Below are 18,072 nucleotides of genomic sequence, written 5' to 3' on the forward strand. Positions count from 1 at the left end.
ACAGGTAACTGAACACAGGTCTCTTCAAATCCAGACAGGTATCTCTTGCTCTAGTTTCTGTCTGATTTTGAGGCTCTACCACTTTGAATATTTTTACAAGGTAACATCTGGCCCTCAGTGCTGAACTGTTGCCCCTTAAGGGCACATGATATTGAAGCCCTCAATACTGGTAACAACATTCGTGGACTATATCCCCTCCTTACCGCTCCCCTACCAAAATGTAAAACAAGGTGCTAGTTTACATCCCCACAGTATCTTACGACACAGACTAGAACAGTTCCTCACAGAAGAAGGATGTCAGGGCCCACATATAAAAAGATGTCTTTTATTAATAACATAAATAAGCATACAGAACCTTTGCACACCACAAAACCATTTTAAGATAGCTCCAGAAAAATAATCAAGCTAACCCCAAACCTGCTCAAGAGGCCACCACACTGAGGCACTGCCAGGATTTCAGGCAGCATTGAGAGCACAAAGGATTTCCACTGCAGTTTGGTAGTTAGAGTGAACCTTTACCAGTCTAGCTCTTGCTGGTTAACTGCAATGCTGTTGAATTCACTGGTTGAATGACCTAAGTAGTCCAAGGAAAAAAATCTTTAGACTGTGTATGCTTGTTGCTGAACAACAGGCACGAAGATTTGTCCTCTATTTTTTACATTGGGTGATAATCCCATGCTCCACTGTTGGTGTGTCTTGATAGTATTTTGCACCATGTTTTTCACTCCAAACAGACTTAGTGGCAAATTAATGCTGTACTTCAGTTTATTACAGTCCTCCAAGAATCATTAAAGACTCAGGGTGTCACCACTTTGACAGAAAAGCCAACAAGAGACAAAATTCAGCTGAGAAAAAGTGTTGCCAATCAAGAGACTATGATGCCACTTCAACAGTGATGATTTCACACTTTCCAGTATCTTGATCTGTGCAGGTAACATGTAAGGACCCATCCCTAGATAAGAGAGACAGTTATGTTTAGGGCTATCTCAACACAGTACTTCATACATTAATGCATGCTTCAGGGAGGATAAACAGCCTTCATGCAGAGGGAAGGAATAAAGATGAGCATCAAAATACTCAGGGAAGAACATGCTTCAATACAGATTACATTGATTTATGAACTTTAGAGTGTTTAGGTATGTGCTGCTTACTTTCCATTAAAGCATGAATCATCTCCACATGTTTGGAACAGATGCAGACACATGTTTCAATATTGTAACATTGTAATTTAGTAGAGGTTTCTAAACAGACTATGAAGTGATACTACCCAAAATATTCACCTTGAGAACTCCCAGTAACACCAACCGACAGATAAGCATGCCTTGTCAAAGCACAACAATCTGCCTTTTGAAAAGTAGTAGCCTTCAGATACCAAGGATCTCCCTCAATGAGGAAAACCTTAATTTTCAAAATCCACTTCATCTAGACATATGACAGGCAATATTTAGACAGAAATAGATGGATTCTAGCGAACTTCCCGTCTTTTTCACCTAAATGTTACTAAATACTCCTTTAAAGTAATGCAGGTTTTCTGCACTACACAGTTGCATATATAATCTCTAATATCACCAATGTCAAGTGCAAATATCTGTATGAGTATCAAGGTATTTCAGGTGAAGTCTATTCACAAAGCATTGATGCATTGGACAGTTAACAAAAGAAAACAAAAAGTATTTTGAACTCCAACAGCAAGTAATGTTTGATTTTTTTCAGCTTTCTTATTATTTAGAAAAGCAGTGTGAACTTCAGGACAGTCCTCAGAAGACAAACATACTCTGACTGCTTAGAATTCCACCTCCTGATAATCCTTATAAACTATTTTAACTATTTCAAATCAGACCAAGCACTCCTATTAAGGCCCAAGAAAGTTAGGAAAACTTATTCAACATCATGCAATCCCCATACTCCACCCTGCCATACCTGTTTATTATGAGAAAATATGAAGTAACTCTGTAAAAAGTAGATTTAAGAAGGCAAATTTCCTCACACTTCCTTTTCTCACACTTAGCAACCCTTTCTCAGACAAGGTCTCTCCACAGGTTTTCAGCACAGATGCTGCATGTGAGAAACCCTTCACAGATTCCTTAGCAACTACTAAGAAAGATTCTATTTCAGTTTTTCCTAAGTGTGGGCACTCAGCAGAACTACCTGACCCCCTTCCACACAAAATCTGAGGTCCTGACTACTCTCATGCAAGGTTAAGCCACTCAACAGTTCAAAAGCTGCTAAAAATCATCTATATAACTGTGTTCAGCTTTACTTCTTTATGAATAAAACAATGAAAACACAGAAGGTACTGCATGGAAACCATACTCCTACAGAATTCACCCTCTCAGGACAAGGCCCTGCAAGCAATGAAATGCCAAAATTTCTAAAAAAAACCCAAAACCAAACAAAAACACCACCAAATGAAAAAACCCACCAAAACCCAACCAACCAAGAAAAATACCCACCCCAGACAACCACCATCCTGTAACAGGGTAAAAAAGGCCACTTGTCACTAGTCTGACACAGCAAGTGAAACAGCAGAAGAGTAAGTGTTTTGAGTACCTTTTCATAGTGAGAACAGTCAGTATATCATGCAGGCCATCCTCCTTTTTATCTAAATCCTGGAGTACAATCTATGAAAAAAGCAAACACGTTCAGTTATAATCAAGTTCTCTAAATCCTCACACAGCAGTTTCATGGAAATGACACCACAGCCAAGGTGTGGAAATCATTCTGTTCAGCATCTCATACTATTAACACCAAAGCATGCCTAAGTGGATTTCATTCACATGTAATGCAAATTTTTGGCTCTTGGTTTTGTTTCAAGGTCCATCACCAAGGTAACTGGAGTAACCACAACTCCAAGCAAAAGCTGAACATGTTTCTTACTTAAGACCAGCTCTGTAATTATTAGGCAACGTCATTTCCCTATTCCCATAATAGTTCACTTTGGTGCTACCCAATTTTCTCAAGTGTTCCATCCATTTCAGCCCCTCCCTGATGCACTGAAGCCAAGGTAAGCGCATCATCATTAAGAAGCTATGTTCTCTCTCAACAGCTTGACTCCCGAGTAGTATCTTTGTATCAGTTAAGGATTTAATCACGTCTTACCACTGTGAAAAATGAAATGTGGCATTTAATACTAATTTGTGGACTAATATAACTAAATACTAATTTAATCCTATCCAGTTTAGGAAGATTAAAAAAAATAAATTTAACTGGCAGTATACAACTACACCATTACCTCTAGCAGTTTTATTTCTAACACGTTGGAGATGTCCACTACTGGAATGGCTGGTTTTGATCTCTCATCCCAGGTGAGCTTACCACAGTAACATGCCAGTGATTTAGAAATCAAAAGGGAAACTTCAGTTTTGTGAGGTGCTTCAATACTTTATAACAAATGTAAAGAACATTTAAAGACCATTTGCAAAGAGATGTCATTCTAATTTTGTAACAAGAGGCTTTGTTAGGAGTGGTGAGTTGGGTTGATTTTAATTGTGGTTCTTTTTTTTAACCCCAGATCCACTTGATTTCCAAGTTTAAAATTTCCAATTTTAGAAGTGCCTATAAATATGAAGACACTCACCTGTGCAAATTTACCTTCTCCACTCATGGGGCTTTTCCCCAATGACTCGTATAGTTCAAGGCAGACAGAAGAGGTGTTTCCAGGAGCATGCAGGGTGTGCTGCCTTCGAGCTGGTAATGGAGTCCCTGATGGAAATAGCACTGTGAATTTGTCAGCCCCTGACTCGTCTACTCCCTTTAAAAAGAAAAAAAAAAAAGTTCATGCCTTTCTCTAAGTACTTTACTGAGCTGGGAGGGTTACAACAGTGCTCCGTCAGAAAAGAAAGCCAAGATTCATTCTCTGCCACATTTACCATCAAAGCAAATAAGAAGATAAAACCCACCAAGACATTCCTACAAAGACATGAAAAAGTCCAGCTATTAAAAGACAGCAAAGACACAGTCTCTCTCTCCTTACAAATCAAGCATTTTTTTCTGTCTTTTTTTTTTTGTTAATATACTTAAGTTACCACTTACTGCTGACCTATGGCCAACCTGTAGAACTAATGATAAAACAATACTGTTTCTCTAACATCCATCATTCAAAAGCAGTGCTGAGTATTTACTGCAACAAGAAAATTTTCCAAGAGCAGTAATTTCGGCCTTACCTTAAGAAGAATATCTTTGGCAGAACACTCAATAAGTGCGTCTTCTTCTAACAAAGGATTCTCTTTCCCTAGCAGAATTCCTGCCTCTGTGGCTGCACCAATGGGAATAACCTCATCTGGAGGAATTGAATTCAGTAATTCCACAGATGGGAAAATTTCTTTGATCAGCTGCTGTAGCTTTGGGATTCGAGCAGACCCACCACACAGAACTACCTGGAAAACAGATAAAACAGATGGGTCACAACCTGCAAGACAGAAATGCAAGCTGCTCCAGGATGTTTTATCACCTGCAGCTGTTAAAAGACAAAATTATGACATCTTTATTTCATTTGTTACTTTTGTATTTGAATTTAAACAGCTTGCAAGTTTCAAATGGTGTCCTGAAGAAGTGTAAACATCAGCTAGATTTTGGTTTTTAATTTCAAAAATTGAGAGATTCATCATGAAGTAACATCAGGGTGGAAATTAATTCCAAACATCATCTAGTCCAGAACAGGTCCAGTTCCAACATGCTGCTCAGGACCTTATCTCCTTTCATACAGGCTCCACAAACTCTCTGGGCCCTTGTTTCAGTGTAGCGTGAAGGAAATTAAACAAATTCCTTTCTGGTGTCTAAAACTTGACCATGTTGTAACTTCCACTGCTTACCAGTCATCTTTCCATCATGCACCTACAGTAAAGCATGTTAGGTTTTGTCTTAATTAGGGAACTGCAGGCAGCACTACACTCCCCTAAGCCGCTTTCTACAGGTAAGCAAACCCAGCTCTCAGTCTGAACCATCTCAATAGCTCTCCAATTAGATTTGCTCCAGTAGGTCAGTACCTTCCATCTCTCATGAAGCCCCAAAATGATGAAACTGTATCTGGACACTCTATCCAAGTGCCAAACATCTTCCTACACCCATGGCTACACCCTTGGTATTGCATCCCAGCATGTAACTGGCTGCCCTTGCTGCAGAATCTTGGTGTGCTGTGGTATTGATTGCTGCCCTTGTTTTGGTAATGTCCACAAACTTGCTGAGAGCATGTGCTACCCCATCATCTGTGTTACTGAGACATTACATGGTACCAGTGGTATTCTCTCCTGAAGGAGCTGGGGTTGTCCAACCAGAGAAGAACAGACTCTGGGGCATCTCATCGCTGCCTTCCAGTACCTGAAGGGATCCTACAGAAAGGCTCGTGAAGGACTTTTCTTAAGGGTATCTAGCAACAAGACATGGCAGATTGGTTTTAAGCAGAGGGAGAGTGGATTCAGAATGGATCTTAAAAGGATCTTGAGTACAAGGGTGGTGACATTCTGGAACAGGTTGCCCAGGTTGGATGAGGCCTTGAGCAGCTAAGTCTAGTTGAGAGGTGTCCCTGCCCATAGCAGGGAGGTTGGAGTAGATGAATTCTAAGGTCCTTTCCAACCTGTGTCATTTCATGACTCTATGAAATCCTGAGGGATGTCACTGACAACCAGCTATCACTTACTGATCTTGTGCAAGAAAAAAACACCTTAAACCCTTATTAGAGTAACTTTGCTGAGATAACCGGATCTGGAAATAAAGCTAACTCCCACTTTTCTTTACATAAAGCTTAACTTAAAAGCCGTAACGTAGGTTCATTTATTTATACAGTTAAAATGCCTCCCACACCCCAAAAACAGTAAGACCTCAGAGAACAGCACACTGAGCCACCTGAAACACACTGCCACCCAAAAAACCCCACATTGTTCTCTGACAATGCCTTGTGGTATCTGATTATTCTACCAGAGAAACTCAGATGTGACACAGCAAACATTGCCTGAAGCAGCATCAAGTATCATTGAAAATGCCAGCTAACTTCTGCCTCAGAATTTATGTGCCAATTCCACAAGCAATGAATGCAGTACTATTTGCAACACACAGGTGCACAGGGGTTGGGATGAAGTTACTCTCTTTGATCAAAGAAAAAAAGGAATTGGAATGAAATTAGTAATATTTGCTACTTCATTGATGATCTTTGGTATTAAAACACCCTACAGTTTGGCATCTAATGTGTTCCTAAGTTTTTTAAGCTAACGAGGAGGAACATGGGCACCGAGGGGACACCAAGTGATCTGCTGAACTCATAAGCCTCAAGATTCAAGCTTTCTTCAGAAGTGTCAGCAAACCCCATCCAAAGTTCAGTGAACACAGAAGTCTATATGCTAAACTTAAAGAAGATACTCCTTGGCTCCACCAATACACCAAATAGAGACAAATCCTCTGCCATTTACTCAATATGCAGCAGTAAAAACACACTGCTGACTGACTCTACCTTACTCAACTTTTCAACCCACCACACTTAGACTTAGCTAAAATCAAAGCAACGACAAGACTTTTAAGGGTCCTCAGCCTAGATATTTTGCTGTCTCTAAGCCAAAATTGTTTAAACACATCATGAACTAATCTCAGCCTGCAAGCAAATCAGGCCCCATAAGTATTCTTCCTGGGGAGTTATAAAATGTAATACAGACAAGTGATTTCCATTGTTACCTTATTAATATCATCTGCTGTAAATCCAACTTGCTGCAAGAGCATTTTAATTGCTTCTACACATTTATTAAAAAGGGAAGAACAGATGAGTTCAAACCTGGCCCTAGAAGGAAAAAGAAATAAAAGTAAAAATAGAAGTCGTTTCGTCCATCAAACACAAATAACTGAAAATGTAGTCCCTTTTAGAATATACCTAGGTTCTCTAGCTATAGCTGGCACTAAGGGAATTTAAAAAACCAAACCAACAAAAGAATACAAACACTTCTCAATGATGTATCTTGAAGTGATTTTGTTGTGAAAATATCTGTGCTACTGATTCCATCGTTAACGCCTACATGGAATGCATGTTCATTCTTCTTCAGTGTGCTCTGGAGAAAAAACCACCATTGTCGTCTTGACTCCTATGTCGTAAAACTAAATTAATAAAACAACGAATATCCTGAACTGCTTCTTCATCTTTAAAATGGGAAGACAGGCAGCCAAATGTGCCTTGTCTTGACTTGCGCACAGGGAGCAGGTTAAGGAAACAGAAAAAGCAAACCTGTGTGTGCTTCAGGCTCTCTGAAGCCTGAAGAGGAAGTTTTACCCCCTACAAATACAGCAAGTCAGCTAAGCCAGAAGTAGTTTTGCTTCCCACACTTGCAAACAGACTGTATCTTATTTTATCAGATCCAACACTACAGCAGTAGATGCAGAGTTCTAAAACTGCAAAGTTTATTTCAATTCACTAAAGCTGCTACCGACTAGAAGAGCAATCAGTAAACATCTCAGTAAAAAATCACCCCAAGAGAGAGAAGACCTAGAGAGCAAGGCACAGAAGTATAAACAAGAGAAAAAGCCTCTTTCTACCCCAGTTATCAGAAAAAGGCAACATCCAGACTTCCATGACTCCTACAATTCTGGAACTCACTTGAATGAAAAACTCCAAAAGCCTTCTTTTCTTTAAGGGAAATTCAGCAATGAACACAATAATGGGGGGCAGACTGCCTTGAGTAATTCCACAATCTATTTAATTAACAAACAGACTCCAAAGATGGGGTCTCCTTGAGCCTTTTTTGCAGGTTTTCTAACCATTAAGGCAACATTGTTGCCGGCACTACCCCAACTACTACAGAACCAATCTGTAAGAAACAAAGCTGAAAGCAAGTTTGTCTTCTGGTTTAACTTCTGTTTCTAAAATCAACAGGACCAAAAATAAAGTTTATTGAAACACCACCTAAAAGGATTTCAAGCATAATGAGCCAACAATGCATACTTGCAGCCCAGAAGGCAAATCACATCTTGGGCTGCATCCCAAGAAGTGTGGCCAGCAGACTGAAAGGGACAATTCTGCTTCTCTGCTCTGGTGAGGCCTCACCTGGAGAACTGTGTCCAGATTTAGGGCCCTCAACACAAGAAGGACATGGACCCGATGGAGATAGTCCAGAGGAGGGCCACAAAAACCATCAGAGGGCTGGAACACCTCTTCTACAAACACAGGCTGAGCCTGAAAAAGTGAAGGCTCCAGAGAGACCTTACAGTACTCTTCCAGTACAAGAAAGTTGGGGAAGGACCATTTACAAAAGTATATAGTACCAGGACAAGGAGCAATGGTTTTAAACTCCAGAAGGGAAGATTTAGAGTGGACATTAGGAATAAGTTCTTTACTATGAGGGTAGTAAGAACACTGGAACAGGTTGCCCAGAGGCAGTGGAGGCCCCATTTCTGGAGATATTTGAGGTCTGGCTTGATGGGGCTCTGAGCAACCTGATCTAGCTGGGGACATCCCTGATTACTACAGAGGGGCTGGACTGGATGACTTCTAGAGGTCCCTTCCAACCCAGTGCATTCTATGATGATTTTATATAAAAACAGTAGCTTCAAGATTTGCTTTACCTGGACACATTACAATCGAAATCCAATCCATCATACAATGAATCTACAAAGCAGTTTGCACTTCCCAGGGTGGATAAAGAATGCTTTGCAATATCAGCACTGTTCATTAACTTCATCATGGCTCTGGGATTTCCTCTGATATCATGTTTACAAGATCTACATTAAAAAAAAAAAAAAAAAGTATCAGTTTATAAAGTTAGGCATTTGAGTGCTACTGCCAAGTTTATGAAAGGAAAAAACAGGTCAAAGCAATGAAGTTTGTTGTAGACGTTTTAGTATTATTTAAAATGCCACTACTGAAAGATCACAAAGAATTTTAAGTGCCTGTCTATTTCAACTTCAACTAAAATGCACTGCATAGAGTTACCCTGAACTCAGGTGATCAGATTTATCACACAGATTTAAGTCTTTCTGAACAGTTATCCAGCTGAACAAATTCTGTAAGTGACTGCAAAGAGCACACCAACAAAGGCCAACAAGTTACCTGGTTTTAACTAGAGCATAGGAAAAAAAACATAAAGCCAGCAGTCACATCAACAAAATAGTCTTGTTTCATCCAAAAGGTCTCCTTCAGTGATACTACACAAATAACCATTTCAACATCACTAGAGTTAACTTAATGGTAATGCACTTCTTCATTTTAATTCATCACAGGGTGACTTGCCACACAGATTTCAAGCTGATGACCCTTCATGCCAATAAGAAAAACAAACTGTCCCAACAGCTTGCAACTGAAATGATGTAAGCAGCCTGTAATCACATACATCACGTGAAACACCACAGTTCATAGATGAGCTTGTACAGCACCCATGCAAAACCAACAATTTCCCAGCCTTGCTCCTTGGCTCCCAACAGCTGACTGTTCCTTTAATAACTTCAAGTCATTCCACATGCGGACAGTCTGCTAGAGCTAGCAAACTAGTATGACTTACTTGTTTTTAACGTTCCTGTCCTAACAGCAATATGCTTGGAATTCCAAACCTACCTCTGAAATTCAGAAGCTAAGTGTTGTGCTAGAGCTTCTGTGAAGCAAACTCCACCAATGCTGTCATCTGTGTTTGTAGCAAGCACACGATATATTCCACTGTTTACTTCTATGATTGTGATGGAAAGTGACGTTCCTCCGAGTTTATAAACCAACACATTGCTGCCATGGATAAAAATAAAATAATAAAAAATGTTTTGATCAGTTTTGCCATGGGAATTTGATTTGGGGTGTTTGTATTTAAAGTAACTTAGCATTTCTGACTACTTGACAACATTCTCTAAAGGACAAAATTAGTTTGTTTTATGCAGCGAGAGTAACCAAATCTTTTTTGTACAACACAATTGAGAACGAGTATTACACTCAAGATAATAAGCAAGAAATATATAAGAAGGGTGAAAAATGCCAAGAAGGAAAAAAACCCCAAACCCCACACATCTGATTGCATTGAGAGCAGTCTGCTATTCTGAACGTCTTGTGAATTATTTGGATCATTCCCCTGGATACAGGGAAACCCAATGCACCTACTGCACTCAGGATCTGCTTCAGTTGTTCTACCACATGTAAAGTGACCCCAGTTCCCACAATTCCAAAATGACTATGCATTTTTCTTCATGCCAATCTGCTTGTTAAAGAGCGAGACAGAATCTGGGAACATTTCTCTTAAAACCATCAAAAAAATAAAACCACACCAGAACAAAGGTGTTTTAAACACCAAGGATTTACAAATTCTGAATAGTTTTTTGCTTTATTGAGAGTAAAAAGAAAAACAAGCCTCAAGCAATTAATTTTGTATTAACTGCTAAGGCAACATAGCATTTCACCATTTAAGATTTCTCAGGATTTAAGTACAGCAGCTTCCATTTGAAAAGTAAAATATTAGCATTTTACCTTTTCCCAGTGGGTGAATCTTGGCCAATGCCGTAAGCCAGGAGAGCAGCAGACGGTTCATGAATTAATCTCATAACATTAAATCCAGCAGCTGCAGCTGCTTCCCTATGATAAGGTAGAACAGCATTTCATTTTGAAGACTTCCCCAGAGTTAAATGCTATTAAGATTTCATCTGAACTACATATGTCACCAACTCAGAACTTTGTTACAGCATGGTATTAGCAAAGCTAAGTGTCTGGAAAAGGTAGGTATCATGAAGTTCAGTTGCCACTGTGTTCTTAAGGTAGTTGTATCCGCTGTGTGCTCATTGTCAGAGAAACCACTGATGGATCACTATGTACCATAAAAACCAGCTCAAACCACTAAAAGATGAAAAACTCCACCCTCAATCAAACTTGGCAACCTGTCTTCCAATGCAGCATTAGAAGTTTAAGTGATGTCATACTAGGAAAATTGATTTAAGTTTCAAATCGAGTTACTGCATCTCACTTCTAATCTTTTTCTTTACATGTCCTGAAACTTCAGCAACCCTGTGACTGCCCTGCAAGCTGATTCCTCCAAGTTACTTTGAAACTTGTGCACCTAAGCAAAGCACATTTTTATTATACACACTGCAAACACGCAGCTTGCCAACGTTTTATGAACAACCTTAAGTGTACCGTCAGTACAGCGACATGACGGTTAAATGTAAGAGCTTCTACATATCACAAAGTAGAAACAGATGCTGCCAACTACAGCTTTAAATGTACTCCTTTTCATATGAAAGAATTTTACAGAATAACTTTTTCCAAACAGAACTTCCAAGTAGAGTACTATGGTGTATTCTGATCTGCCCTCTGATAAAACAGTCCTCAAAACCACTTGGTTCAGTCAGTACTGTTGTATGAGAGGATGGGAAATTGTGAAAGAGGGATGAGAAACTATTTGTATTTCAAAGGGGACACTGAACATCTACACCTGAAATGACTTTCTATCTTTGATGATACCAAAATTCTCTAATTGACTCAATTTCATTTTGGTTACAATAGTGAATTCCACGAAAAGTTGCTGAAGTCAAGAGTTAATCTCCTGCTTACCTATTTTCTCAATTGAAACAACATCCAAATATCTGGACTGATGGCTGTAAACTGAAATCCAGCAGAATTCCCATTGCTAAGCTGCCAGCCAATCTTCTTTAGGCAAGTTAAAAAACCCCCAGAAAGATCTTAATCCTCTTACCCAAGGGCATTTTTCTGATTCTCTCCAAAATCAAATGGTACAGTGATAACAACATCATTTACATCTGAACCCACTGCAGACTGAGCAGTTTCTGTTAATAAACATAGGTAGAACATGTTGATTAAAAATAAGTAAATAAAATCAGCATAACACATTCAAAAAGTTCAAGGAGAGCTTAAAAAAACCTAAGCAATTTAATGATCATACTTAATAGGTACCTTTCATTTTACTGAAAATTAGCTTTGCCACATCTTCTGGGCTGATAAGTTTATTATCTATTTCATACTGAAGTTTCCCATTCTTCTCAATTACCTGTAAGCAAAATCAACACACCTTTTGTTAGATACCAAATCATTAAGAAAAGGTAATGTTTAATTAGTTCCTGTTCTAAGTAAAAAGTGCTAGACTATGTAAATACTTTTGAGTTTGTACTCTACTACATGAAAATAAATGCCTCCAAGATCCTTACCAAAGATCACCAAAACCAATTCTACAATCCCAGAGACAGGAAAGTGTCATTCATACAAAATTTATGACTCCAGACTTTTCTCTTCTATGAAGCTTTCCTTAGTGCAAAAGAAACTTTACAACAAAAGTACTTATTTGTTTATATTCCATATGAAAAAATAACTATGTGTACAAGCATGTCAATACCAACAGTCAAACCCCAGAAATTTAGAGCCATATTTTCCAGGGTACTTTCTCTCCTTTTGCAGAAAGTTTTCTAGTAACAGTATTATCCAAATTCCATACTGAGATTTAACCAAGTGGTTAAGCTTTTTTTAATCAGAATACACTGCAGCCTAAGGATTTCTCAGGATTTAGAACCACCACAGTGCTATTGCCCAAATATATCATGAATCATCCCTTTTGAGATATGTAGCATCTTTCTGTTGGACTATATTATGGTGGCAGATTTCAGACCATGGTCAAAGTTCTCTATATCAAGAGAAACATTCCACAAAACAGCAAACGGACCTCATATAATGAGAGCTGATCACCACAGAACACATTCACAGTGTGGCACAAACAATACCAGGAAGAAGAAAAGGAATAAAATTATACAAGTTACTATGAGAAGAAGAAGAACAAAAAAACCTAGATCATACTTACTGAACATTTGCTTTCTGCAATGTATTTCTCTGCCTGTGGGTCACCAGAGCTGTCCAAATTCAAAATAACAAAGTAAATCACATACTCAAGGCTAATTGCACGAATTTATCTTGCTGTTGTTCCTTGTAACTTCTACAGCATATGAAGCTGTACTTCAACCACAATTCCTGTTACCACTGTACAGATGTTTCCAGGGACTGAGCATCTATCTGGGCAACCTGTGCCAGTCTCTCATCACCCTCACTGTAAAAAAATTCCTCCTTGTAACAGTCTAAATCTCCTCTTTTACTTTGAAACCGTCACAGTTTGTCCTCTAAGAACAGGTCCTGTTAAAAAGATTAATGGAAAGGTTCAGGTTGAAATGGACCTGGAAGATCATCTAGTTCTAACTGCCCTGCCATAGGCAGGGACACCTTCCAATAGACCAGGTTGCTCAAGGTCTCATCCAACCTGACCTTGAACAGCTCCAGGGAGGGGGCACCCACAACCTCCCTGGACAACCTGTTCTAGTGTCTCCCTACCTTCAATGTAAAGGCTGCCATCTTCCTCATACACCACCTTTAAGTACTGAAAGCTACAATAAGGTCTCCCTGGACCCTTCCCTTGTCCATACCAAACAACCCCAACTCTCTCAGGCTGCCTTCACAGAACAGGTGTTCCAGCCCTCTAATTATTTTTGTGTCTCTCCTTTGGACCTGCTCAAGCAGGTCCTCATCTTGCTTGCACTGAGGGCTCCAGAGCTGGACAGAGTACTCCTGGTGAGGTCTCACAAGAGAAGAGCAGCAGAATCACCTCACTTGATCTGCTGGCCACACTTCTTTAGATGCAGCCCAGGATGTGACTGGACTTCTCTGCTTCAAGTGCACATTGTTGACTCATGTACAGCTTTTCATCCACCATTACCATCAATTCCTTCTCCAAAGGGCTGCTCTAAAACACATTATCCCCTATTACATGAATGTGCTTCACAACTACAATAAAAGCAATGCAGAGTTCTATGCAATTAGAACCACAGTGGATTTTAGCCACAGTAAAACATCTGGGTAACAAGATGTTTTAGATAAGGAACTTTAGTGTATATATATAAAACATATATGCAACTTGTTACTAAGCTTCACAACTTGGTTTTTGCAGACAAATTTAGACACAAAATATTATGTATCTCTTTACTACTTGAATGAGATGCAGAAGGGACCTTACAGCTGCCTTCCAATACCAGAAGGGAGCCTGCAGGAAGACTGAAGGAAGACTTTTCATAAGGGTGTCTAGCAACAGAACAAGAAAGAATGATTTTAAGCTGAGGGAGAGGTTTAGGAAGAAGTTCTTCAATATGAGGGTGGTGGGACTCTGGAATAGGTTGTCCAGGGAGACAGTGGATGCCTCCTCCCTGGGGTTGTTCAAGGCCAAGTTAGATGAGGCCTTGAGCAGCAGAATCTAGTTGAGGTATTCCTGCCTGTGGCAGGAAGGTTGGAGTAGATGCTCTTCAGGGTCTCTTCCAACCTAAGCCATTCTATGGTAACATAAGGTAGTGAACTTTTAAAGCATATCCTACCGTCAATGGCAAGTTAGCTTTACTACTACTACACTACATTAAAACGTCTTCAATATCAGTGCTGAGACTACATTTCACTGACCAGCTTTAATGGAGAAAACTAAACTTCTTACCTTCCCTTTCACATCAGTTCTCTTACCTTCGCCCAAGGATCTGCTTTACTTTCACTACAGTGTTTGAAATGTTTCTTATTCTACTTTGTTTTGCAGCTAAGCCAACAACCTGAAGGAAGAATAAATTAAGAAAAAATAGGAAGTAAGCGAGTATCAGTCAAAGCCTTCCCCCATCTCCTAACCCCTACCTTAGAATGGAAGCCTCACCTCCTCGCTTTCCGAGAAAGCGACGACCGCTGGTGTGACCCTATCCCCCGCGTCGTTGGCGACCACGTCGGCGCGGCCATCCTGTAGACAGAGGCACCACTCGTGAACCCAGCCGCATCCCGTCACGACTATACTCGCTGCCTAACCCTGCAGCACACTGACGGAACAGAGGTGGTCGCAGCCCACCCCCCTCAAAGACTCCAGAGAGGCCACAACGCCTCCGGCCCGGCCACTCAAGTAACAGCGCGGGGGCAGCCTCTCACCTTATAGACAGCAGCGCAGGCACAGGTAGCACCCAGGTGAACACCGATAGCCGCCATGAAACCCCCTCACTCCGTGCGCGCGCGCCGCCCCACAATGCACCGCGCGTCCATTTGTCAACAACCAATCCCGCTCGCCTCCTCTCCCCGGCTGCCAATCAAACCCCGTACGGCGCTCTCTCCACAAACCAATCACGCAGAGGAGCACTTAGGAGTGCTGCCGCAGGCAGAGCAGCCAATGAGAAAAATATGTAAAAGGCTACGTCACCGGGCGAGGCAATGGGGCAGGGTCTGTGAAAAGCGCGGGCGCCGCGTCTCTGCGCGGCCCGGGAAGTCGGGATTGAAGTGGGGAAAAGCGAATGGAGCCGCTTCATGCGTGTGGTTTATGTCAGTGGCACGTCACGTCGTTTATTTGCAGGCAGGGCAGCACTTAAGAGACGGCGTAAAGATTTTATCCAAGCCTTATGGTTATTAGCGAAGCAGCCAAGTAGAAGTGCTGATTGTGCATAACCTAGCCAGGCTTTGCCAGCGTCTGAAAGCAAAGCTCTGTGTCTAATCATATTGCCCTTCCATTGGAGAAATTAATCTTGGCATTGCCTGCAGGAAAAAATAGTAATAATTTCAGGGGGCAATTAATGTGATTCATGCAGAATTTGCTTCATCTGGGCCAGAGCCTTCAGCAGATTTCCTTAGATTTCATACGGTCCTGTCATAGGCATAGCAAATTTGTGTACCTCAATGGGGAGCAGGTCACCTCATATATGCAGCTGTGTGTCCTCTTACTATAAAATGACAGCATTTCTGTAGGTTTGGGTGCTCAATTGCTTCATTTCTACAGGGAACCTAAATACTCAGCAGTACCGTCTCACTGTGTCATTCCAAAGTAAAGATTGTCTTTGCTTTATATAGGATATGCTGAAGAGTTAAAGGAATGAAGATTGCATAGAGGTTAAAGGAGACACCCAGAGTCACAAAGGGATTTTGTGCCCCAAAACTGATAATGGGCTTCCTAAGTCATGGCATTCCTTTCAGTAATGGAGCTTGGCTGAAGTCTGGCCAAAGGCTGGAGCTCAGATTCCCATCAGTCTGTTCTTGGGAGATGATCACAGTGTTGATAAAGATGAAACTAGTACAGCTAAAGACAGTAACTTGGATGTGTGTCCAAACTGTAGCTCCTTTCTGCCTCCTTTTGTGAGAAGAAGGATAGAGGTGAGCAGGAGAGACGTGTGAGAACTGGAGAAATTCATTGTAGAAGAAAGTGGTGACCGAAGTGATTCTTTTGTCAAATATAAACATGAATTAAGCATGGGAAGAGACACTGAAGACTCAGGATGGAAGGGAAATTAACCTTCACACCTCCAGCAGTGCTGAACCTCTGAGTCAGAAGGAAATTAATTCCGCCTGAATCTCACAACTCCTGCACATCTCCAGGTACCTACATCAAACAAGCCCACCATGCTCCCCTTGCAAGAAACTTAGCTCTCTTTTAGCCAGGTACTGTACTGAAACCTCTGAGTATTACTTCCCAGCTGACAAAGCAGTTGCACAAACTTGCACAGCATCAGAGCTGCCTCTTCTGTCCCAGTCTGTGGTACAACTCAGGCACCCAAAAACCAGACCAGCCACTCTCAGACCAGCTTTTAGCACCATACATCACGAGCTCACCCAAGCTCTCTTTGTACCAAGAGCATGCAGTCAGCCTGAGAGGCATTAATGCAAAAATGAATCCCCCTGGCACTGTCCACAGCTGACTCACTGTAGGAAAATCACAGAGATTACAGCAAAAAGGCAGTAACATCTGCTGGGTTATTTAAAGTGGAAGCAAACAAAATAGACTGTTTTGTGGCTGGTAAATAGCATATACCCTAAAATGTCCCTTGGGGTGAGGAAAGAATGTCAAGAGAACTTCTAATTATCTTGTGTGTGTTCTGACTTAATTCTGAGGAAATTAGTTCCAGGGAGGATAGAAATGGCAGCTGCAAGATCATGGCCTGTGATCATCTCTGGCCTGGGAAAATGAACAGTCAGTGGAGTCAATTCTCAGGAGACATGTGGGAGAACCTGGCTGTACGGGAACATGGACAGTGGTCCTCCAGGTGGCACCCCTGCCTCCCCCTCCCCCCAGCTTTGAAAATAACCCCTTCGCCCACACAGTGACATGGCACTGTACAGTTCTGATGGAGGTGATACCTTTCTTGGAAACCTTCCATCCTCATCACTTGTCTTCATAAAAGTAAGTACAAATTATTTTATCTGCATAAAAAGAGGCTTCTCAAACTCATAAAGATCTGTCCCCAAAATTGCATTGCTTATTTTGGGCACAGGAATATGTGCTGCTGGGATATCTGTATATCACCCACAAAGCTGCTAGGTTTCAAAGGAGGCTGTAGTCTATTTCTAGGTTTGCTCTAGCACTTGCTGCTCCTAATGTGTGCTTGCAATCCAGGGGCCAATTGCATCCTAGTCTGTATCAAAGGAAGTTTGGCCAGCAGGTCAGGGGTGATGATTTTGCCCCTCTTCTTTGCTCTGGTGAGACTCCACCAATGGTACTGTATCCAGCTCTAGGGTCCTCATACAAGAAAGACATGGACCTGCTGGAGCAGGTTCAGAGGCCACAAAAATGATCAGAGGGCTGGAGCACCTCTCCTATGAGGAAGAGCTGAGAAAGCTGAGATTATTCAGTCTGGAGAAGAGAAGGTTTAGAGGAGACCTTATTGTGTGTGAGCTTTCACTACTTGGAGGGGACTATAAGAAAGATGGGTACAATCTTTTTAGCATGGCCATCACAAGGGGTGATGGTTTTAAACTAAAAGAGGGAAGATTCAGATTAGATACGAGGAAGAAACTTTTTTGCAATGACTCCGTTGAAACTGCCACAGAGAGGTGGTAGATTGCTCCATTCCTGGGAACATTCCAAGTCAGGTTGGAGAGGGGTCTGATCAGCCTCATCTAGTTGAAGATATTCCTGCAGAAGGGATTGTACTAGATGGGCTTTAAAGGGCCGTTCCAGCACAAGTAATGAAAGTCACTTGATAAAGTTAAATTCAGTATCCTCATTGCTTCATAGTCACAGTACCTAAGTGATAGGAAAAAGGCAAGTTTGTTCAGTGGATCAAATTAATTAAATGCTTGTGTTAATTTTTAATTAGATGAATAGAATGTTTTTTGTGGGTTGAGGGTCAGGGCTAACTGTTTCT

The 18,072-nt window shown here is 41.0% G+C and overlaps 1 protein-coding gene across 1 annotated transcript; it reads right to left on the reverse strand.

The window, feature by feature from the left end:
* Window positions 1-595: 595 nt before the first annotated feature.
* HSPA14 (heat shock protein family A (Hsp70) member 14) lies at window positions 596-14,942 on the reverse strand. The gene is made up of 14 exons (XM_009900276.2): window positions 14,879-14,942; window positions 14,616-14,696; window positions 14,435-14,517; window positions 12,744-12,792; window positions 11,849-11,942; window positions 11,631-11,721; window positions 10,412-10,516; window positions 9,521-9,682; window positions 8,536-8,691; window positions 6,661-6,763; window positions 4,164-4,376; window positions 3,578-3,751; window positions 2,551-2,621; window positions 596-952 (listed from the first exon to the last, which is right to left on the reverse strand). The coding sequence occupies exons 1-14, from the start codon at window positions 14,933-14,935 to the stop codon at window positions 874-876; spliced, it is 1,518 nt and encodes a 505-aa protein (XP_009898578.2). The 5' UTR covers window positions 14,936-14,942; the 3' UTR covers window positions 596-873.
* Window positions 14,943-18,072: the final 3,130 nt, after the last annotated feature.

This window comes from Dryobates pubescens, chromosome Z (genome assembly GCF_014839835.1).
Source record: "Dryobates pubescens isolate bDryPub1 chromosome Z, bDryPub1.pri, whole genome shotgun sequence".
NCBI lineage: Eukaryota > Metazoa > Chordata > Aves > Piciformes > Picidae > Dryobates > Dryobates pubescens.